We start from the raw sequence: 24,539 nt of genomic DNA on the forward strand, positions 1-24,539 counted from the left end.
AAGGGAAACAAACATTGTTACTGAATCATAAATATATTTAATGAAAACAATACATCAAGCAAAAAATAAAATACATTGAATATATATATATATATATATATATATATATATATATATATATATATATATATATATATATATATATTTAAAAAAAGGAAATTAATTACATATTGCAACTTCATTTTATTTTATTGCTCTAAAAATTGTTATAAAAATTACATAAAATAAAATTTAAAGACAAAAAAAATTAACCACACCAATTCTTTTTAATATTAATGTGCGATACATTTTTTGAGTATTATATTAAAAATTTTAAAAAACAACATTTCTAAAACTTCGATGTTTTCTATGGAATGTTTTAAATGCCGGACAACATCAAATAAAAAAAATAAATATTTAATAAATGTTTAGCACCTAAATAATTAGATAGCTGTCAATTAATATCAGAGGAGGATGTTTATATAATTTAGAAGAACAGATTAAATACAATGAAGTAGAGGCGACTTTTCTTTAATAATTTACTATCTTGTCTAAAGTTTTGCACAGCAAAACCGCATTTTTTTAAATAAACCTCCTCGCCAGCCCATAATTTTAATACTACCATATTAACACAGATAGAATATTACAATACAAAATCTATGTACTAACAACTCTAGATTGTATCACTAGTTCATAAGTTTTTCTTTTTTTTTTGGACTACTAACAAAAAGACGATTTGAAATAGTTTTAAACGAAGGAAAACTGTTTGAAATCGTACATTTCAACGAAAATACCCATTTATTTATTACATTAAGTACATATTGGTATATTTAATTAAGGAGGGAAAAATGACTAAAATATCACTATAGTAAATAAATTAATAACATAATAAGTTAAAATACTATTTTGTTTTTAAATAATCTCCCATATATGTATAAATAATCTTTTGTTAATATGTATAAAGACCCTGCACTTGACGAATAAATTTTTAAAAATGTAATTTTATTTACAATAAATACACTGCCAATTGTGATAATACAAAATAATAATTTAATAGTTAAAATCGAGAGACAGAAAAAGAGAGAAGAAGAGAGCCTATCAGGTGCAGCAATAATTCAACCATGCAAACTCAAATTGACTAATTTAAATAACTTTTTCGAATTTCGACTACTCTTAATACAAGGTTTATTATTTATGCACATATCCCATTTAATCAGACGTTGTGGTTGGCATTCGAATCGACTGTGCCCAAATCGGCAAAAGTGAGTTCAGGCTGTGCGGTTGGAGATTCGGCTAATTGGAGACGTAGCGACGGATCGTCAAGCCTTATTTTGGTATCGTCGTCTGTGCTGTCGATCGATGACGATCTCTCGTTGGGCTGACGACCTCCTCCGCTTCCCGATCGTCGCTCTTTCAGCGATTCTAATTTCATGACCTAAAAATGAAAGAAATATGTTATATGAAGGTGGTTTCTGTAAACATTCCTAGGAACCATGCTTGCTGTACTTTTATAAATAAAAATGCGCATGTACAATCGACTCTTGTTAATTCAAACCTTCGATAATTCGAAACTATAATTCAAAGTTATCACAAGTTCAAACTTGTATTATCGTGCACGAGCTTTTGTTTTTGTAATCATTAATTTGACACACAATTCTTCTGGTTTGTTTAGTTCAATTTCAGTTACTGTTACTCTTTCGTTGGTTGTATACAGATAAAATAAAAGTTTGTGATAGTAAAGAGTCCTAAAATGTATAAATGCTTGACGATTGCTCAAAAGAAGAAGTTAATTGAAAAAGTAGAGGAAGATGAGAGGAAAAGTGATGTTGCAAAAGAATTTAAGATTCCTCTGAGTAATCTCTCAACCATAATAAAGCACAAGGAGAAAATTTATGCTGCTCAAACTGCTCGAGAAACGAAAAGAACTACTAAAGGTGAATTTCCCCGTCAGGAAAAAGGCCTGGTCATTTGGCTTAGACAATGTAGAGGACAAAAAGTGTCTATTAGCGAAAACTTGTTAAAGGAAAAAGCAAAAGAGTTTGAGCCTACTCTAAGCATCAAAAACTTTGCTGCAAGTTAAGGGTGGCTTACAAATTTTAAAAAGAGAAATGGAATTGTGTTTATAAAAGTTTGTGGGGGAAGTGGAAGTGTTAATGATGCAGTTTGCTTAGATTAGCATGGAAAAATTGAAGATTTTAACTGAAAACTATAATGCTCGAGACATTTTTAATACTGATGAAGACGTTTACTTTTAAAGATGAAAAATGTCATGGGGAAAAACATAGTAAAGGGAGGTTGAATATCACGGTTCTGCCAACTATTTTACTGACAAGGCATGGAGAGCTGTAACACTCCTAACCATTCTCAATTGCTTCAAAAAATCTGGTTTCATAAAAGAAGATCAGGAAAATCTTCCAATAATTACAGATGATGAAGAACCAGCAATAAAACCACTAGTTGACATTAGCGGTGTGAGTTTTTCAGACTTTGTTCAAGTGGATGAAGATGTTGCTGTCTCAAGTTCACTAACCGATGACGAAATTTTATCTGCGACAGATACAAATGAAAAAAGCAACGATGAAGATGAGGATCAGAACGTTTGGCAGAGATGTCAGTTAGCAAGCAAGAGCCTCATTCTACACCTTACAAAGCTTCTGTTTACAAAAAAAGTGATTAAAAAGCATTTCAGCAGTCTGAGCAGCAGCCATGTGCTTTGAAGCAAACCAATATAACAGAGTTCTATCGAAATATTAATTAATTCACATTATGAATATGTACATGTATGTATGTACCTCTTAGCTTTTGTCATTTTTAAAGAATAGCATTTAATAAATAATAATTATCAACACTCAATAATTCGAAGTTTTATATCTTTTCTCTCAAAAATTTCGAACCATTTGATATTTCAAACATTCGATAATTTGTAATATTTTAAGTTCCTCAAGTTTCGAATTAACGAGAGTCGACTGCACTTTAAATCATTTTCAAATTCTACCAATAAATCGATCGATTCAGACGATGCTTTTTTATATAACATCAATACATAAAAATATTATAAAGAAGTTTACATGCAAGTGATCAATAGGACAACACAAAATTGTTTCATGCAAATTATTTTTGTACAATAAGGCAGTAGTATCGTATCCTGCGAACTGGAATCATGCATTTGATTATGATAAACTCAATTTGAATTTACTACACACAAGCCAATCCCTAAATTGTATGTTTAGAACTTACTCGAGCCACTTCCAAGGCTCTGTATCCGGGCTGGTGATTGGAGTAGGAAACTAAATAAATCGTTAGTCATTAGAAATGTTAGAACTACGGATTTTACACGGAATATTGGTAAATTACATATATAAATATATATGGAAATCCTTGCTAACTATTAAAGAGATTAGTACAAATCTATACAATATTTATTTACATGAATGTTAGTTTTATTTATATATAGTATATTAAGCGGAAGCCGGTGCCGTTTATTTTAAGTAGTTAGTCAATCAGTGTTGTGAGGTAGCGACGAACAGTGTCATTTAATGGAAAAGGACAATCTATAAAGCAATACTCACTTCAGCCTTGAGATCCGCTACTTTATCCTGGAGCTCTCTAACTCTATCACTATCATCTACTGAATGTATTCTAAGCTCGCCCTCTGTTGCAATTTCTTGACTCTACAAATAAAAATCATTGTCTAGCACTAAAAAAATTTCTTCATATTATTCATCAATTAAAATGAAATTTATTGCATTTTTAATTGTAAACGTTTTTTTTATCCAACGATGATGATGATGATGATGATGATGATGATGATGGAAATAAATGGATAATCTACGTACATGCACTGTGTGTGAAACACTTAATATTACTTGCCTTCAATTCCAACTGGCTGATTTTTTGCGTGAGTTCGGCTATTGCCTGAGTCTTTTCGGCGTCGCTTATCCGAGCTCTCATCAGTTCGTCTTGCATTTTGCTCTCCAAATCGGAGTACCGTCGCTGTTCTTCCAAGAGACGAGCGGCCGCATCTCTATCCCTTAACTCGGCCGATTCCAGAGATTCCCGCTGCTTCTTTATTTCGTCGTCCTGTCTTCGCAGTTGGTTCGTGCTGACATGAACCTGCGTTTCCAGTTCCATTACTTTCAATCGAAGTTCTTTGACTTCGGTGAGAGTTTCCATTTCCCTTATTCTCGTGGTCATGAGTTCCTCTTCGAGTTTTTGAGTTTCGTTGTGCCTGTTTTCCCAAAACAGGAGTTTTTTGGGTGTGCTGAGGGCGTCGTTTGATGAATTCGAATTGTCCTGTCTTTGTTCCTGCGACACAACAGCCATAATAAATACATTTCAAGTAAATAAGTAGGTACTCACTTGTAGGTGCCTTTGCCACTGTTGATTCAATTCAGAAACTCGCTGTCTCAAATCTTTAAGCGACAAATTGGCTTCGGCTTCTCGCAGTTTGACCGCGATCAGTTCTTCTTGTAAGTGTGCCACACTGTTGTCAGGTGTGATTTCCCTCAAGGTTTTCTTGTCTTCTTCCAGTTCGTGAATTCTCGACCTAAGGTCACGAATTAAGGCGTCATTTTCTGCTTCTCTTAATCGCACTTTGACCAGTTCCTCCTGCAAACATTGGATCATTTCCTCTCGTTGCTGTAACTGCTCTTGTTTCAACGTGATTTCTTCAATGGAAGACTGTCTAGAAGTGTGCTGGAATAATAATGAAACAACGAATAAATAATTTATATAAGCATAAAAGAAAGCTTACCGTTTCTTCCATCATGAGAGAAAGAGATCTGATTTTTTCGTTTGCGAGGGCGAGTTGATGGCTGGTTTCTAAATGTGCGTGTCTCAAAGCGTCCAATTCTCGCTGCACAACAAACGTAGTTTCTTCCTCTTCGGCTCTGCTAACTTGTCCTCTCACCAATCTATCTGCCAGTGCTTTACTTTCTTCTTCAAGCATTTCACATCTGTGCCGCAGTTGTTTGTTTTCCGTTCGCAATCTCTGTAAAATGGTGAGGGTGAAAACAGCAAATCATTCGGCACACTTGGAGGTTATATTTGTCCGGTAGCAGGAGCATCAACAGATTATTGATTAGTTAGAGCACTGGTAAAGTGCCACTAGATGGCTTTCGTCTCCTTAAAATAATCTGTTTCCCGATGACAAATATTACATTTCACATACATTATTTAAAATGAATACTATACTAATGTATTTTGACATAATATAAAAAAATTGGCAGATAGAAATTACTAGTAATGCGTACCTTGAGTTCAGACATTTCCTCTTGTTCCTTCGTCTTAATCACGTTGTATTCCTTCTCCAATTTTTTCATTTTCTTGGCATTGTACTTCATGGAATATGCCGATTGAAGCAAGCCCTCAGGATCGGCTTCTGCTCTTGCAGGAAGTTCTTTTTGGAAAAACTATGAACACACAAAATATACGATGTAATATGCGATTATTTTTTATTATCTATTATCAAAAGTAATAAATATATCAACTGATACATAAATTGTTCCATTAATTATCTGTGATAAGATAAGGTTTTTCTAATAAGCGTGAATTTATACCTTTAGCATTCCTTCCATGTCCAGCGACATGAGGTCGTCTTTACCCAAAGTAAGCATGGCCAAGGCGACCTTGAAGATGATTTCCATTCCCTCAGACAAGAAGACGTCCATGATCCTGCAGGCCAAAGGCAGGGATAGGGCGGTGGTAAACAAGGTCAAAAACCAACTGGATGCATACATGGAAGTGTGAAAATTTTGAAGGGTAAAATGTTGACTCAAATCGGTGATGTGCTCGCTGACGAGGTTCTCCAGTTGGAACATGCACAAACCCAATTCCGCCATGCTGGGTTTAAACATGTCACGCATACGGTAGTCCTGCATAATTTTAACCAAGACTGCGAACGTCTCCTCTTCCGGCATCTAAAAGACATCGCATTAATTGGGCATTGGATGAGGGTGTGTGGACCGAATTACCTGCATGAGAAGCAGACCGACAATAAATCCAGATCCTTGACAGTAACCCACTTCTCTGTCGTGCAACGAATAGGCCTTGATGACATTAAAAAGTGATTCCTGACCCAAACCGTCCTTTTCCTTGAAAAAGTCATGTTCAGGATACGTCCTCGCAATATCCCTTCGTATCACTTTCTCGCACGGAGATTTCGTCTTAAAAAATACGGATTATTCGTCGATTGACTTAACAATAACTAATAAATAATACATGTAACGAATACAAATGCGATTTACATGTCAACAACGTCGTCGTGGTGAATCACCATTACTTATTTACCTTGATGTATTCGGCGTAAAGTTTTTTCTCTGGGGCGTCGGTGGCGGAACAGAGCAGTTGCCATACGATGGGCCTAAAGTGTTGGGGCACACCCATCCGGACAAGGTCTTTAATTTGAGCGTTCTGTTTGCGCCAGTTGTTCTCCCAGTCGTTGACGATGTGTCCCCATTTCGTCCAACGTTCCTCTTCACTTGCATCTTCCACCCTCTCGTGCGTCGAACTCGTCCCTGAAAGCAGAAAACAACAGTGGATTTAATTGGATAAATTAATTAATTAAAGAAGACATATCCAAGTTGTATCGATGAAGAGGAAATTACCATAATATGGCAGATGAGAAATATCGTTGACATCAATAAAAAAGACGGAATTGGCGACAACGACCGGTTGACATTGTTCGAAAAGAGCCATCAACACGTGTCGAGTTAAATAAATCAAGGAATAATGATTGATATAAAAGAAAACGGTGTGACAAATTCGGAGGAAGTCATCGAAACTGAGCCGGGTGTTCGTAGTAGCCTGTTCGTCGTTCGCCGACTCGAGGTACGCCGATTAGATAATGCGAATTTCGAATTGTTATTGGAGACACTTATAAACAATTAGAGTTAATGGTCGCCCACATGGTATGTTTCTTTTGTTATTTACAATTTGCGATACACATACATACATTTACTTACAAATATATAATTTATACAGGTGCACTTCGACAAAACGGCATAACAATTACATGGGAATTTTGGGCTAATTTCGGGCCAAAAGTAAAAATGGTTGGCTAGAAAAATAACCAGTTTTTTATTTTTAAAGTGCGAAGTGTAGCTTTTATATATTTTAATGAAATTTTCAAGAATTAAACTGAAAGAAATGCTGAATAAAAATGTAAAAACAGCCACTTTCTATCTCTTTTTGTTTATAACTTATAAAAAGTTAACTTTCTGAAGTGATTAATCAATTGGTCAATTTAGACAATTTTGAAGGTCTCCAGTCTTTATGTTGCATTGCCCAGAATTTCTAAATTTAAACTGAAAATAATACTGAATAAAAATGTAAAAACAAGAACTTTCTATCTCTTTTTGTTTATAACTTAAACTTCTGATGTGATCTGATCAATTAAACTTCGCCAATTTAGACAATTTCGAAGGTCTTCTGTATTCCTGTTGTATCATTTAGAATTTCTGAAGCATTTTAATGTAATTTTCAGAATTTAAATTGAAGAGAATACTAAATAAAAATGTGAGAACATCAAATATCAAGTAGCTTTAAAAATAAAATAATATTTATTATTACTTTTCAAGCTCCAAATTTTTACTAGCCCGAAGTTCCCATGTAATTGTTATGTCGTCGTTTTGGTGAACATCGTTACTAACATCAGTATATCGTCAGTTTTAACGAATTCTTATCTAAAGAATGATTATGTTCTTGAGTATTGAGATGTTACATTTTCTTATTGATTAGCATATTGAATATTGTTGATTTCATAGGAAGTGGGTTGCGGAGAAGTTGTATTCAATATGGATGTATATGGATGGAATGTTAATGTTCTAACCTACATTGTTATTATTATAATAACTAAACAAATACGTGTAATTTATGTTTTTGTTATCGGTAAGAAAAAATATGTTATCAGTAAGTAAAATAATAAATACGATGGGTGACGCAAATGCATATGAAAATGAAATGGTTTAAAACTAAACTTTATAAAAATAAGTACCTTCATAACTACAATCACAAATTGAACAATCACTGCTGTCTTCGTTAAACTCCATTTTCGGTGCGGTTATGTCACGTGTATCGTAAATCAACAGCAGGCACCATAAAAGTTGGGCATGGAAAAACACGTTATCAACAAAACGAAAACAGAAGGCAGAAGGCGGAGAGACGCTGCACTGTGTGCACACTCAACTGACAACAGGTTTTTTTTAAAAGCAACCTCCTTATCTCTCTAACAACACAAACAACAACTAAAAATAAATGCGATCACCGAAGTGAATGGGAATCGAAAATCTACGTGACAAACGAAAGGGGGGAGGCACAAAATAAAATTTTTCATTTCCCCCTGACATAATTCACTAATGTTTATCGTTTTGTGTAATAATAAGATCGATAATTTATAAATAAACGAGTACGTTTTGTTTAGTACGTTGATCCCGTTATCGAATTAGATTCAAGCAGAAGGACAAACATTAGAATATGTTGTTGATTGTTGATAATAAGTTTTAAACTATAGGATGGAATAAGTTTTTCTGAACGTTTCAACGTTCGGTATTTGCAAGGTGAGTGCGTTTGTTTTGCATTTAAAATAATCGTGAGTATTTATAGTAGATTATTTGGAAGGCCAAAACGTTGGTACCGTGGAAGATAATAATAAAGAATTTGGAGTGAGTGTAAAAGTAGTTACCGGAGGTGAGGGATATCTGCGAAGTGTCGGAGCCCTTTCGTGAATGGCCGGAGGCGCCGCTCAACGAGTTAAGGGACTTGGCGTCCGACTCGTAGAGCCTGTTCGCCTCCTCCAGCTTGGCGAGGAGTTCCAGCTCGGCGCCGGACGCGTCCTTGTCTTTCTCTTTTTCCTTCTCGTTGTTGTTGTTGTTGTTGTTATTATTGTTATTGTGGGTGCAAGGCGGACTGTCCAACCTCATGGCAGTCGGCGGCATGGCAGGGGCGCAGCCCCCATCTGAGTCGGCGGCCAGACAACTCAACGAACCACTGACGACTCCACTGAAAAAATAACACTTCTTATTGATCATGCTTTAGAAAATGAATGGCGTTTCCTTTTGGCCCATTAATCGTCAATTCCCAAAAGTAACGGATGAGGAATATATGGGATAAGTTGTGGAAATTTTAATAAGTTATGGATGTATCTTTCGAAAACTAGAAATTTATGATGATGTCGAGACATAAATCATTAAATATTTTTGAAACAAACATATAATAAATAATATTTGAAATAAAGTAATTTATTTAATGTGTAGATGTAATTGATTCGTCTACTCATAAATTCATTTCAATTAAGTAGTGGTAAGTAAAGATGGATCGATGAATAATGTAAGTAACGGTTGAACCCAATAGACAGATAAATATAAAATAGTAAACATTTTATTGGGGCGGAGGTCCTTTTATTTTTGGTAGCTCCTCCTCGTTCCAGGAACTGTTCGATTTTATGTTGCCAATAAATTCCATGTTTATGGTAAGCTATTTGGGTCACACATTTCTACCCTATAAAAATGTTAAATGTCGCGGTGGTGTAAATTCAAGAATCAATAATTTAATGAAAAAGACAGAATTATTTTTACTAATCAGAAATAAGAGTTTTCAAATCATACACTATTAATAGAATATTATTGATTACTCATTCATTCATTCATTTATTTTACCTTATCTCATTAAAATTCTATGTTTATTTTCACTAATTACACAATGAGATTTAGAATTTCTGAAATAAACAATTTAAATATAAAAAGGTATTAAGTAATTTTATTTGTTTAGACAATTATTGTCTAATATTCAATATTTCGAGCATTCGGTACGTAAAGGCTACGTACCGAATGCTTGAAACGGAAATATCCGAGTTCATCCGAGTCGATGTCACATGAGCGCGACAGTCGCTCATGCGCATGTTCATGGATGAACATGCAGCTGGGACGGGCTAAGGGAATTTAATTTGAAAATCACTCAATATCAATCGCCAATTATAAATATTCAAGGTTACGCACCGTATATTATAAATAATGACTCGTTCATTTCGCAACATCAGTGTATTCAAACTTTATAATAAATGTGATATTCTTAGGGTTTTTGAATTATTAAATTAATAGTAGTAAAATTTCAATTGGTATATAAATATTAACGTGTTTTATAATTTTTAGATGTAAACGAATATTTTTTACAATAAAAAATATATGAAATACTTGATACAGATTTGTGTAGAGAGGTTTATATATTTTAATTTTAAGAGCTATTCAAAATAATATGCACAATATAGTTTGATCTCTAACCATAGACAATATATCAAACAGTCTCAACATTCATGTTATTCCCTCAGCAGTATTACATTAGTATTAGAAAATGTGACAAAAACATCACAGGAAGTGAAGTTATATACACAATTTAAAATTATACTTCTATATTAACAACAGACATCGAAAACCTTAATTATATTATGAAATGGGGAAATGTAACACAAAGTAAATGTACAAAAATGTATATGGACATTAGTTAAAAATATACTTATGAATTGTTAAATCTATTCAATTTTTGGAAAGAATCTGAAGTATTATATTACTGTGATGATGTGAAAACCTTAATTTATTTAAATGAAGCATTTATCTAGACTTCATCTTTTACCAAATAATTAAACAAACCTTGTACCCTGAAGATACCTTAACAAAATTTCTTGTTTAGTATTTATTTATAAACTTAGTATTATTGTTCAGAAGTAATTATTCAAAGTGGAAATAATATATATTTTAATAATTTATTTTACATTTTGTCATTCATATTAATTAAAGAAATTTTATTGAGGTTAATTATTATAAGTAGTTGGTTAAATATAGAAAACAACTAAATTTTACACCGATTTGATATTGTCCTACTCTGTAATGATTTGTTCATAAATTGATTGAACTGTTTATTATAAATTAATTAAGCCGTTAGATATTAAAAAAGCCATTCCATACCTCTAACATAACTTAACGTGGTTGAAATAATTAACAAATTAGCTAGATAACTTAAGCAAGATAGTGGGCATAAAAAATATTCACAAAATAATTTATACTTAGAAAATGTATAACTCAATCAACTAAGATACTACAATAATTTATAATGAAGTTTGAGATGAGGTAATATTAAAGAAAAAACACAAAAATATCACTTGCTCTTGGAAAATATTTAATATTAGGTTCAAACAAATGATGCACAAGATGTTACTGCAAGGTTGTGTAAATAAAAGGCATAAATGTATTTCCAAAAATTCTTTTGTTTTTAATGTTTATAATAAAGTATATATTATTTTTTAAAATAGCTATCAAACCATTTATGTAATTCATTTTAAATCCTCAGAAGATTACAATATCTGCTTGTCAATGAATAGTTGTAAATGTATAGTAAATGTTTCTTTCTTAGTAATCGACAACTGTTGTTTATTGTAGTAAACCACTCATGAGAGAATCTGATTAATAATGACATCCATCTGTTGTATATATCCATATCTTTAAATGTTGTTTCTTAAGATCGGCTGTATATAAATGCTAAAATATGCAAAGTGCACTACAGTGGACAAAAAAGTGATATTTCATTAGTCGTTTTCAATATTTAAATCCAAATTAATTTTCCTGTAATAAAAATTATTTAATAAATTTTTCACATATATAAAATTTACTAGTAATTTATAATCAATTAAAAATTATACATATATTAATTAGAATTGTTTATTTTTAATACAGAATATTTTTAGGTTACGTGTTAATCATTGGCATGATGTCAAATGTAGGTCAAACATACGAATTAAAAAGCATAGAGTAGGCCATAGAATACCCAGAGTATGATTTCCTTTAAACGCTCTTGCAAAAACATGATCCTAAATAACGGACGTCCCATCGTATATTTCGTTTGCCGAAGGTAACCGATCCGTTCCGACTTTTCGAACATTCGGTACGTCCCCCATTTTCGAGCATTTGGTACGTCCCCCAACTATGTAGTGTTCTAAAATAATTTTTACATTTTGTTACATTTCACGTTTTATTTAAAAATATTAAAGTTACTTAAATAATTTAAATTACTCCGTAATTGAGTAAAAAATCACACAGTGGTGATAAATATTTAAGGAGCGTCTGAAAAAATCCTGATTCAGTCATTTTGTTTAGGGGTCGTTGTGTATCAGTTTTATGAGGGTTTTCTTAATAAAGCCGCACCGTAAAACTTTGTACCCGCTCAAAAATTTATTCAATAAACTACCTGTCATCAAGTTTAACTGCCACAGTCGCATGTTTAGTTTATTGTTATGTTAGTCGGGAGCAAATATGGGACATTGATTTCCATTAGGTTAGTCCAGTCCAGTTAAATTAGGACTCAGGACAGAGAAAAAATAAATGAGCGATCGATCAATCGGCGTGGATGTGTGTCGAAATCTGTACAAGATAATATGGGGTAATCAGTTCCGGACAACAAAACAATGTAGATAACGAGCTGAACAAGATAAACTCGTAAAAGGCGATAACGAAAAACAAACAGCAAAACAGGGGATAGTATGTGAGTTATGAAAGCCAAAAGCTGAAGAATTCGCTATTGATCTGGAGGCAAATCCGGTTCTTAGACTGCTTGTCGACGGATTCCGGACTGCGCTTCAACTATTTCAATTTCGTTTTGGATAGCCCCGTATTACTTTTCTGATTTAACCTGTCAAAAGAGTTGAAATATGGGCAGGTTTTGAAGAATAATAAAATATATAATAAAATGAAACAATATGAAGACTTTGAAAATAGTTACCTACCGCTTTTTAGTACGTCTCGAATACCAATATTTTGAGGATGCAAATCTTTGCAGAACCATACTGTTCAAACACTTCACTCAAATATTTACCATATTTGCTGTCTTCTTCCCTTTTTCACTAACAACATAATGGGAATGATGGAATGAATGATTTAAATTAAAAACAAAAAGTTTAATGTTTGCGTGGAAGAATCAATCGATAAATTCCATTCGAACAATTCACGGCTGTAACAAAGATTTCCAATTTGAATGTTTCATGTAGTTCAGTGACACATTAAATAGTTCAGTACAATTAATTTCATAGAGTATTGTATAATTTTTCTTCTAAAATACAATTGGAATAATTATTGAGTTTGCATTTTTTAATTAATATATGAGAGATCTATCAGAGAAAACTAAATTAATTATTTATTCATCTTAAATCAATTTTCTGATAAAGATTATTAACGTTTTATTAAATAGTAGTTGTTTATTATTAAAAAACTTGTTTGATAAATAAATTATAATATGAAATCCTTAATATTTATGTAATTATCATGGTGGCAAGGTGCATTTCAGACAAGATGAGTATCAGTTCAGTCGGCTTTTGGATTATTAATAATTAACGTTCATCATAACTTACACCTCTGGTGGTGGTGATGGTGGTGGTGGTGTCTAAACGAATAAATGACGAAATTAGTGTGTAAAATTATCAGTAAATAATTAATGTGATGTGCACACAGTTGTAATAAAAAAACATCTGGGTCAGTCACGCCCGTTCATTAGTTAACTCCAATTAGTTTAATTGTTACTGTCTCCTTTTCTAATGTAAATAATAAATGACCAAAATTATAATTTTGGTAATATTGTTATAGGTAAAATAAATCAAGAAAATATGGGATAAAACAAGCAATTTCCATTGATTTATTTGATTCAATCGTAACTGAATCACAAACTCGCATTATTTTCAGTTTGTTTCCAGTTCTAGTTTCGCATGGACGAACAAATAAAGACAAATCTCATAATTTCTCTCCTATCGGTTAGAGAATAATAATAGAAGTATCATAAAAAGTTTTATAGTATACGGAACAAAGAAAAATAGTGTAGCTGGTTTTCTATTATATTTACCATTTCAAATTTTTTTCAACAATAAATTCCTTCTTCCTATTTTATCATATTGTTAAATTAACAAAATATTAAAAATCATGTTATAGTTATTTTAATTTCATATCTGATTCAATTTTACGTTATTTGCATAAGATATAAATATTAATTTGATTTTACGATCAACTACCACCTTTATATGTTAGCAACAAGAAAAAAAACGAAAGAATGATTGCATGAACAGGTAGGGGATTGCTTTACGTACTGTTTGGTACTATTGTTGTGACCGGTGGGCGGCGGAGAGACACGCACCGTTCCGAGGACGACGATGTCAAATTCGCACCCGACGACCGCCGCGAACTGACTGAGCTTTTGGAAACGGCGTCGCGACGCGCCGCTCCACGAACCAGCCTCCGCGAACGGACCCGATCAATAGAGCAATGGATCTCGCTTCAATTATTTTATATAAAATTCTAAATTGTCTGAAAATTCTAAATTATTTTTGCACCATGTTTAATTCTTTCCTGTTCCTTTTGTTAGATAACAAAAGAAAATTTCTGATCCCTAAACGGAATTATTATTTTTGTCATTGATTAATAGAACGATAAAAATAACTTGGCAGCTTTAGAAATTCGAATGGTAATTTTCTACAAAATAAGTTTCGTGCATCTCTTTATTTATTGGATCAGACAACGAGGATTAGAGTGAGTGTTACTCGTAGGTCATCATCGGGGGTGAAATCACCCTCCTTTAATTTTACGCTCATTAAACATTGCCCCCCACATGAATTTCATCATTCCATCATTCCATCGAATGATTATATTAATGACCTCATATAAAATGATTTTAAGCAGATCCTGCTACAATACTAATTTCGTAACAATTCTCAGGAATTAATAAATAAATGTAAAAAATTCGCAGAGGGACCTGAATAAAATAATAATACGGGCAGTTCTTTTTTTCTGCTCTAACCCAACCAAACCTAAAACATAAATAAGGGAACGTGTTGGAAAAACATATTTTCGAAAGGCGACATATTCACCGGTCCTTTGCGTGCAATTTAACAGTTTCATTATAAATTTGCGGTTTTCCTTTTCCCACATCTCTTTCTCGCCACCGTTCTCGCCGTTTATCCAAAATGAAATGAAACGGAGCAATTTTTCTTATATTAAAAATAATTCTGTTAGCTACAAATCAGAAAGAACTAAATATTCGTCTGGCAAAAAGTAGAGCAACTTTTTACAAAATGTCACTAATCTCTACAAAATTCACAATAATTTTTAGATCATGGCAATATTAAATTAAAAATGGCTCTAAAAAGTAGACGTAATTTTCAATGTTACAGCATGATGGAGAACTGTCTCAAAAATCCAAAAATATAAAGTAAAAATATACAGGATATTCCATTTAAAAATTCGAATACAGTCGACTCTCGTTAATTCGAAACTCGAGGGACTCTTAATATATTACGATTTATCAAATGGTTCGAAATTTTTGATAGAAAAGACATAAAACTAATTATTGAGTGTTGATTAATTTCCTCCATGATATTTTTCATCTTTAAAAGTAAGCGTGTTGTCCCGTAAATATTTGAAAAATGTTTCTTCAGTATTAAAAATGTCCCGGGCATCATAGTCTTCAATCAAAGTCTTCAATTTACTATGCCAATCTAAGCAAACTGCATCATTAACACTTCCACTTTCTCCACGAACTTTTTTAAACTCAACCCCATTTCTCTTTTTGAAATTTATAAGCCACCAGTTTTTAATGCTTAGAGTAGACACGAACTCTTTTGCTTTTTCTTTTAACAAATTTCCGCTAATAAACACTTTTTGTCCTCTATACTGCCTTATCCAAATGACCAAGCTCTCATCTTTCAGATGAGGAAATTCACCTTTAGTAGTCCTTTTCCATACTCCAGCAGTTTGAGCAGCATAAATTTTCTGCTTGTGCTTTATTATGGTTGAGAGAGTACTCAGAGAAATCTTAAATTCTTTTGCAACATCATTTTTCTTCTCCTCCCTCTACTTTTTCGATTAACTTCTTCTTTTCAACAATCGTCAAGCATTTATACTTTTAGGACTCATAACTAACAAAATTTTTTATTTCATCTCTATACAACCAACGAAAGAGTAGTATCAAACTAATCATTACAAAAACAAAGGCTCGTGCATGATGATACAGGTTTGAACTTGTCTCTTTCTCTCTGCAACTATGAATTGTCGAGTGTTTGAGGAGTCGTTTTGTTAAATAGCGATTATTTTTTCGTTCGAATTACATTAAGTACACAAAAATGTATTGATTTAGTTCGAAATATAAAGAGAGATGTTCAAATTATCGAAGGTTTGAATTAACAAGAGTCCACTGTTTAAATAATGTGGTCAAGGGTGAATAATTTGCTACGTATATAATAATACGACATTATCATTATTTTAGGCTACCAACAACAACCGATTGTAAATTTTATACTTGTGTGTACTTCCATTAAAATGAAATCAAACATTCCTTTGTTAATAATTTTTTTAATTCTCAAATTCAGATTGCGGTAGAAATGGGCCCTACTCAAAGCGTGATACCACCACTCTATGCACTATACAGAGTACCTCTTCTTTTCGTAGGTACAGGATAATTCTACAAACAATACAAACCGCCTTCGCAATGTCCAGAAAGTGCACTCATTCGTTGTGATCTGGGGATAAATTAGAATCGGAAGAACAACCGATTTCATTTGGTCTGAAGAACTTTTTGACGAGTAGATCATACATAGATCAGATACTGACACCAATTATCATTCCATATGCAGCAGCTAACAAGCCCCTTACATTTTAAGGATTACAATGGAATTTTTGGAATACAACAATACTGATGTGTTACTATGGCCAGTACAGTCCCCAGATATTAAGCACTCGTAGGACATGCTTCGAAGAATGGTTCTTCGTATGGAAAGTCCAAGAGACAGCAAAAGAACTCATTTTTTAGCGCTTCACGATACTTGGAATGAGATTCCCCAACAGGACATCGATAATCTAATTCTGAGCGACGCAGAGAATTTGTCACGACAAGAGGAGGTCATACAAATTATTAAACCATAGTTTTCACACATTTTTAAAATATTCTTTTTTTAATAAACTTTTGTATTTATGCAACTTTTTCATCTGTTTCAATAAATCTCTACACAATTTTATGTATTCATATTCAACCGATCAATATATGTGTCAATGAATATTGATTTGATTATGATATTTAAATAGTAAATTTTATAAAAAATGCAGTTACAGTTCTGAAAACTAACGTTAACTAACTATTTTTTGATTATATTAAAATTCGACAGAAACTGGATTTTAAGATACATTTAATGAAGAATGGAAAAATATCAGAAAGATTAATGATTTACTGTCATTTAAATCATTAATCTTTCTGATATTTTTTCATTCTTTACTAAATGTAACTTAAAATCCAATTTCTGTCCAATTTTAATATAATCAAAAAATAGTTAGTAAACGGTTACAATTTCGTAACAGGACTTTATTTATTCAATGCAAAATTGATTTTTTTTTATAATTAAAACAATTTATAAAGTAGGTTAAAGATATTTACCACAAAATGCAAATTAAAGATGATAAAATTGGTTTAGTTATTTAAATTGAAATAAATAAGGTAGATCCGAGTAGTAAATTTGAAATAGAAAAATTAAGAATGTGATTTAATGGAGCAAGTAGTAATTAAGTGAATTATTTCGTCCCAGTTAGTCATTGACGGTAAGTAGAGAATAATTGGTTACATAATGTGAATGTTACATACATATAAGTGGTGGATATAATTAAGAGTAAAAGTTAGAAAGGAACGAAATGCAATTTTTGTGCTATTAAAATGAATAGCACTTTTCCAGGCGATTCCACAATAAAACATAGCTATCCTTCCCTTGAATCCAATAGGGATTATTTTTCACGAGCCCAGACAATTATTTTAATGAACCAACCGGGTTGGTCTTGTACACATACACACACTTCGAAAGATAATCGTTAATTCGACACGTCGAGTTGTGTCGAGCCCAAACTATTAAAATAAAGATGATTCCTACTTTGCCATTCCTATTTTCGGTTCGGAACGTCCGAAATTACCTTTTTTCTGATTTCTTTTCACACATCCAACGAACCAACCATTTAATTTTAATTAGTTCTAGTTTAAAATTCCACGAGTGAATGTGGAAGATGCATTTCATATATGGAAGTGGTGGTGGTGGTGGTGGTGGTAGTGGTGCATCCATATAGTTCGTTTTACGAGTCGCTCTTCCAGAATGCGCCCATTCGTATTTCACGGGAGTCATCTCATCAGTTTAAAACATTTCACTCTTGGATCTAGACTTGAATATCCAAATTCGATGAGATTACACTTAACAATGCAACTCTGATTACATTCGAATCACAATTATACTAAATGGTATCTGCTAATTGAATTAAATTGGATCTTGTTATCGAATTACGTCATCAACTGTATTACAGTACTCTAATTATTGTTAATGACCTAAGTTATAAATAATAAGCAATTTAATAGTTATTAGTCGCATTTCAAAATGTATATTTCTCCTGATAAAAATGGATGAAATGGCTGAAATGACATTTCGATGTGAACTTTTCCCCTTCAAACTGGGTCAAATTCTATCTAAATTTCATAAAGCCCAGATTTGCACATTATGGCAAAAAGTGACGTGTTGTGCTCCACTTTTCTTTCTACTTTTTTTCTCTGCAGAATAAACAGTGAAACAGGAGACTGTCAACAAAAGATTCGAAACCATTTACTGGCTTTCAACTGAATTATCTTGAAAATAATTTGAAAAGTAAACCTTCCAAAAATTGCACGTTTGTGTGGAGTAAGTAAAGCGTAGTTCCTACTCATAGTTCACGGACCTGATTTAACAATAAATGACCACCTGAGCATAAATTAATGCATGTATTGCGAAACGATCAGTTTTCATATGTTGAAGCGAAAAACTGCGTAAACGATTACAACAGTTACTGCCAAAACTATTTTGATTATTATGCCAGACTTCCAGTTCCTGAATAATTAATCACAATCACATAATCCCAAGTTGCTACTAAACCAAAATTACTCCATTTGTTTATTTATTGGAATTACTATCATTAATAGTTATAAATCATATTTGAGAGTTATTGAGTTACGCAACAAAAGCAATTAGTCTGTCTATCTTGAAACATCGAATAAATTAATAACTGAGACTTTTATAAGAGAAATCGGAATCTGATGCGAAAGTTGTTAGTAATTATTTTTCACATTCGCTGCACAACGCAATAAACGAATTCACGCTAAACATTTTCAAAAACTGAATTTAGATATTTTATTTGCAAATTTAACTACACATACTACAAGTAGTTGGCAATGTTACAGAAAATTATCTGATACATTGTACATATGATGTCAGACAATGCCTAATATCTGTTTAAAATTTTAAAAATTGCCTCCATACTTATACATACAGTATGTATGAATGTAGGACAACTCTAATATAATTTATACTAATTATGAACACACTGTATACAACGATTATCGGTGAATATTTAGTAGTAGTATTAAAAATAATTCTGTTACCTACAAATCAAAAAACTAAATATTCATCTAGCAAAAAGTAGAACAACTTTTTACTAAATGTCACTAGTCTCTACAAAATCCACAATAAATTTTAGTTTCACAGTATACACCAAAGTAAACTGAGTTAGTATAGTACCTGACAGAAAGAAAATATTTTCTGTATTAAATCACGTATTGTATCGTTCATTTAATGCAATGAGAGAAAAATCAATAACGCCTGTTTCACAACAATTTTCAAGATTTGGTAATGAAGAAGGAAAAAATAAAACTGAAAGACCAATAAAAACCAATTGGTTTCAGGATAAACAAATTTTATCCTACTCTAAAAAAGATCCTTTCCTGAGTTCCAGCAAAATAAAGGATTTACTTGAGACACAACTTGGAATTAATGTTTCTTCAAGAATCGTAAGAGATAGTTACTACTTGTGGGAAGGCCAGACTAAAAAGCCACTACTATCAGAGAAGAATAGACGAGCCACCGTTGAGTTTACCAGATTTCTTTTACACTGAACTTCAAATGATTGGAAACGAGCGATCTTGATTAATGAAATCAAGTTTAATCTGGTTAGCTGTGATAGAATTTTATATGTAAGGCGACCTATTCATAAAAAGTTTAACCTAAAGTTTAAACACGACAGGTCGGTAATGGGGTCGGTATGAGGCTGCTTTTCGGGATTTGGAATGAATAGTAACATGGTACCGTATCAGATAAAAATATGCCACTAAAACTTTATTTTCAACAAGATGATGACCGGAAGCACACTTCAAAATATTTGAAGCGGTGGCTTTTAAGGGAAAAAATGTTATGAACTGATCATCTCAATTTTCCGATCTAAACTCCATTGAAAACTTATGAGAGATAATGAACAACAAAATTAGACACAAAGTATAGCAATCAGCTAGATTTATTCACGGCTCTGCAAGGGTCCTGATAAAATATGGGTCTTAAAATTATTGACGATATGTTGTTTTCCATGAAAAAAAAAAAAGATATTCGTAATAATGAGAACTTAGTGTAGAATTAATTAAGATCTTTATTTTTTTACATCGCTAGTTGCAGAGAGAAAGAGAAAGACAAGTTCATAATGATTAGTTTGATACATACTTCCTCACCTATTGGATGTGTTTAATTAAGTTTCAGTTACTGTTACTCTTTCGTTGGTTGTATACAGATTAAATAAAAGTTTGTGTTAGTTATGAGTCCTAAAAAGTATAAATGCTTGACGATTGTTGAAAAGAAAAAGTTAATCGAAAAAGAGGGAGGTGAGAAGAAAAGTTAGTTATGTTGCAAAAGAATTTAAGATTCCTCTGAGTACTCTCTCAACCCTAATAAAGCACAAGGAGAAAATTTATGCTGCTCAAAGTGCTAGAGTAAGGAAAAGAACTACTAAAGCTGAATTTCCTCGTCTGGAAGAAAGCTTGGTCATTTGGCTAAGACAGTGTAGAGGCAAAAAGTATCCATTAGCAGAAAAAGCAAAAGAGTTCGCGTTTACTCTAAGCATCAAAAATTTTGCGGCAATTGAAGGGTGGCTTACAAGACTTTGATTGAAAACTATGATGCCCAAGACTCTTTCAATACTGATAAAACTGGCGTATTTTTCAAATGTTTGCCGAACAAGACGCTTACTTTTAAAGATAAAAAATGTCATGGGGGAAAACATAGTAAATAGAGATTGACTGTTTTATTTGTAGTAAATATGGACGGATCGGAAAAACTTAAACCCTTAGTAACAGGAAAAGTAATGAAACTGTGATGTTTCAAAGGAGTGAAATCGTTTCTTACTGATTATCGTGCTAACAAAAAGGCTTGGATGACGACAGAATTTTTAACAATTGGCTTTTAACTGTTAATGGGGACATGAAACGACTAAAGTGGAAAATCTTACATTTTTTAGACAATTGCACTGTCCACAACAGTCCTCTTACATTATCCAACGCAGAACTCCACTTCTTTCCGCCGAATAAAACTTTCAAATTGCAACCATTGGACCAATGGTCATCCATAATTTTAAGACTTTCTATGGCAAAAAAATTGTTAAGCACGTTTTACAACAAGCAGCTAACTGCAAATATCACGGTTCTGACGGCTATTTTACTGATCTACAAGGCAGAGAGCTGTAATACACCTAACGATTTTCAACTGTTTCAAAAAATCCGGTTTCATAAAAGAAAATCAGTAAAATCTTCCAATAATTACGGATAATGAAGAACCAGCAATACAACGACATCAGCGGTGTGGGTTTTTCTGACTTTGTTCAAGTGGATGAAGATGTTGCTGTCACAGGTTTATTAACCGATGGAGAAATCTTATCTGCGACAGATACAAATGAAAAAAGCAACGATGAGGATGAGGACGATTCATCAGAACCTTTGGCAGAGGTATCAGTTAAAGGTGAGAAAAGCTGCACCCCGCGCTTCGTTAAAACGGCACCATTTTGGCGCCTCTTAACTTTTATCATTCTTAAAGAACAGCAGTTAATAAATAATAATTGATTATAAACAGTAAATAATTCGAAGTTTTATATATTTTAAACACTCGATAATTCGTAATATTTTAAGAGTCCCTCGAGTTTCGAATTAACGACAGTCGACTGTATATATTTTACAGTTTAATTGTTGACCCAGATGATTTGCGTAAAACGAATTACACAATTAAATCATTGTTACGTTTTTGAAACCTGCGATGGAAATTTATCCCACCACATTGTTCCACATTGTTCAGGTTTCCGCAACAGTTATTCACATACGATAAAACTAAAATTCTACACATTACTACTAATATCAAATCTCAACGAGGTACTCTCGATTAAAAATTAATAAAATTAAACACCAACGAGAGTATCATATTTAAAATATGAATAACTTGACGGCAAATTGCAAATATATGACGCATAGCAACATTGAAACTTTCACAAACCGACGTGGACGTGGCGAACTGAATAGATGCGAATATAACAAAGTCCTTCAATTATTCTATTCATTACAACTGTCTAAATTTCTCTAATTCTTTATTGCCTTCTCTAAATATAATATACTAATCTCCAGACTCTTGCGCACGTGTATCAAGATTTAATTTATTCCATACATTTATACGTTTCCCCTCTGATTACTGAACATGGCCATGTGCTGTTGTTTGCTCTTACTGCTCTTACTGCCACTGCCGTCATACAGAAAATAATTAATACTTTATCATCTATCTATTTCTATATTTAAAACCCTCTAAACATTGTTTAAATATGTACAATAATAAACAACAAAAAGAAAGAGGATTTTTTGTCAGTTATCACTTTGTAAATTGTGGGAAACATTCGTTCACTCAATTATTTTCCTAGACAATGTTTCCAGGAGAAATTTTTTCAACCTTTCCCATTACTAATCTAACCAATTTACACTGATAATGATTAAACGACGCTTTAATCATTTTCAGTTACATGAGAAGACAGGTAGTGAGTAAAACAGCAACAGTAATTTTAAGTATAATATACTAATTCTTATAACAATTCCGATTTTCACTGAAATCGATCAATCATGTAAGAATAACAGATAAAATCAAATAGGATTTTCAATTTTTTATTTAAGTAAAATATTAATTTCCACCTTTTCAAATTAAAAAAACCGTATCTCAATGTATACTCGACAAAACAATTAATTTATTCAATTAAATTATCATAAGACAATTCGAAATAGATAAGTTACATTCAAAAATTTATACTTTAGACCAAAAATAAATTTGAAAAAGCTTATAATTAAATTGAATCCATCCAATGAAAGTAAATGAGTCACCTGAAATGATTTTTCAATATTTGTACAGGCGATACCTTTGTTTAAGAAACTGCGATTATATCACAAACTGGTTTTAATGTGACGTCAGAACTTGCTTTGATACCTAACTATATATATCTTTTGTATATTTATACAAATAAAACCATTCGCACTTTCAATGTCTGCATGATTCCAAAAAAAAAAAACAGATTCATCGTTTATTATCGTCAGTGATAAACAAAAAATTGGCCTTCCGCCTCGTATTTCTAATTAATACTCAAATACATCAATGAACGAATTCTTTTCCGGCTTCCTCATTTGATCTTACTCATTACAATTAAAAACACACCATTTTATTTTAACCGCTTAAATCGTGGGTTAACGGCCTCAACTCAACTCCCATCGAAAAAATTTTAATACACAACGCATTTCAAACATATTTGTAATATTCAAATTAAAAAATTAAAGAGAAAACAGTTATTCTAATGGTGATACAGTCGGAAAAAATTGACACATGCATTATATTGGGTACTCATTTGTATGGTAACCACCCACACTTTATTTATCTGTCTGTTATGGCCTTCGACAATACATACTGTAAAAACTGAAAATTAACACAGGAAATACGATACTTCGTAATCTGTCAACTGCCTCCCAAAATGCAGTATATTATTACCATCTATTCTCAATATCTATAATTAAATTAAACTAAATATATAATGTACATTTCAGTTTTAAATAGACACAACTTTTCGACGATTAAACTCGTCGTGTTGTACAAATATTACAGGTGGACGAACAATCATACCGTTCTTTCAACTCTAACAGGTGTCCATGTTAATTACACATTATCTATTAACCAAACACAAATTTCACTTTGAAAATGTGACTGTTTTTACATTTTGATACCACCTAACATATTCTAAACTAATTAACAACAATTAATTCGTCTTTTGACCTACTTGTAAAAATATTAATTACTATTAAAATAATTCTAAAAATTTACTAAGTATGTAACAAATATCAAAATTACCTTGTAGTGATAGTAAGTAATTTCTCAAGAATAAAAAAACTGACACCTCCACACTTTCACAAAACAAACCACTCGTTTCAAAAACCACAAACAACAACAACAACAACTCCTAAACGCTAAATGATTCGGTCTTTCTTCCACATTCAGCTTAATCCAAAATGTCTCAAATGATTTTGATAAATCATAAAAATAAAAAACAACAAAACCAAAACAGTTGTGTTGAATCGAACGAGTGTAAGCGTGGCACGCGTCTCCGCGTCCCTTTCCCAAAACACGAACACGAATAAAATCGAACTGTCAGTGACGACCT

At 32.3% G+C, this 24,539-nt stretch overlaps 1 protein-coding gene across 6 annotated transcripts; it reads right to left on the minus strand.

Annotated features, from left to right (window-relative positions):
* Nucleotides 1–135: 135 nt before the first annotated feature.
* On the minus strand, nt 136–24,522 carry LOC109594104 (ecotropic viral integration site 5 ortholog). 6 transcript variants are annotated; one of them, XM_020009278.2, is made up of 13 exons: nt 14,093–14,149; nt 12,746–12,862; nt 8,660–8,976; nt 6,268–6,494; nt 5,952–6,143; nt 5,538–5,897; nt 5,232–5,390; nt 4,733–4,969; nt 4,339–4,674; nt 3,850–4,284; nt 3,549–3,650; nt 3,217–3,266; nt 1,272–1,414 (listed from the first exon to the last, which is right to left on the minus strand). In XM_020009278.2, exons 2-13 carry the CDS (start codon nt 12,802–12,804, stop codon nt 1,408–1,410), a joined length of 2,481 nt encoding a protein of 826 aa, XP_019864837.2. In that variant the 5' UTR covers nt 12,805–12,862; nt 14,093–14,149; the 3' UTR covers nt 1,272–1,407. The 6 variants fall into 6 exon arrangements, with proteins under 6 accessions (XP_019864832.2, XP_019864834.1, XP_019864835.1 ...); XM_020009273.2 differs by lacking the exon at nt 3,217–3,266 and having other exon boundaries at nt 136–1,414; nt 14,093–14,144; XM_020009275.2 differs by lacking the exons at nt 3,217–3,266; nt 12,746–12,862; nt 14,093–14,149 and adding an exon at nt 24,230–24,522 and having other exon boundaries at nt 136–1,414.
* Between the last annotated feature and the right edge of the window lie 17 nt (nt 24,523–24,539).

This window comes from Aethina tumida, chromosome 2 (genome assembly GCF_024364675.1).
Source record: "Aethina tumida isolate Nest 87 chromosome 2, icAetTumi1.1, whole genome shotgun sequence".
NCBI classification, from domain to species: Eukaryota; Metazoa; Arthropoda; class Insecta; order Coleoptera; family Nitidulidae; genus Aethina; species Aethina tumida.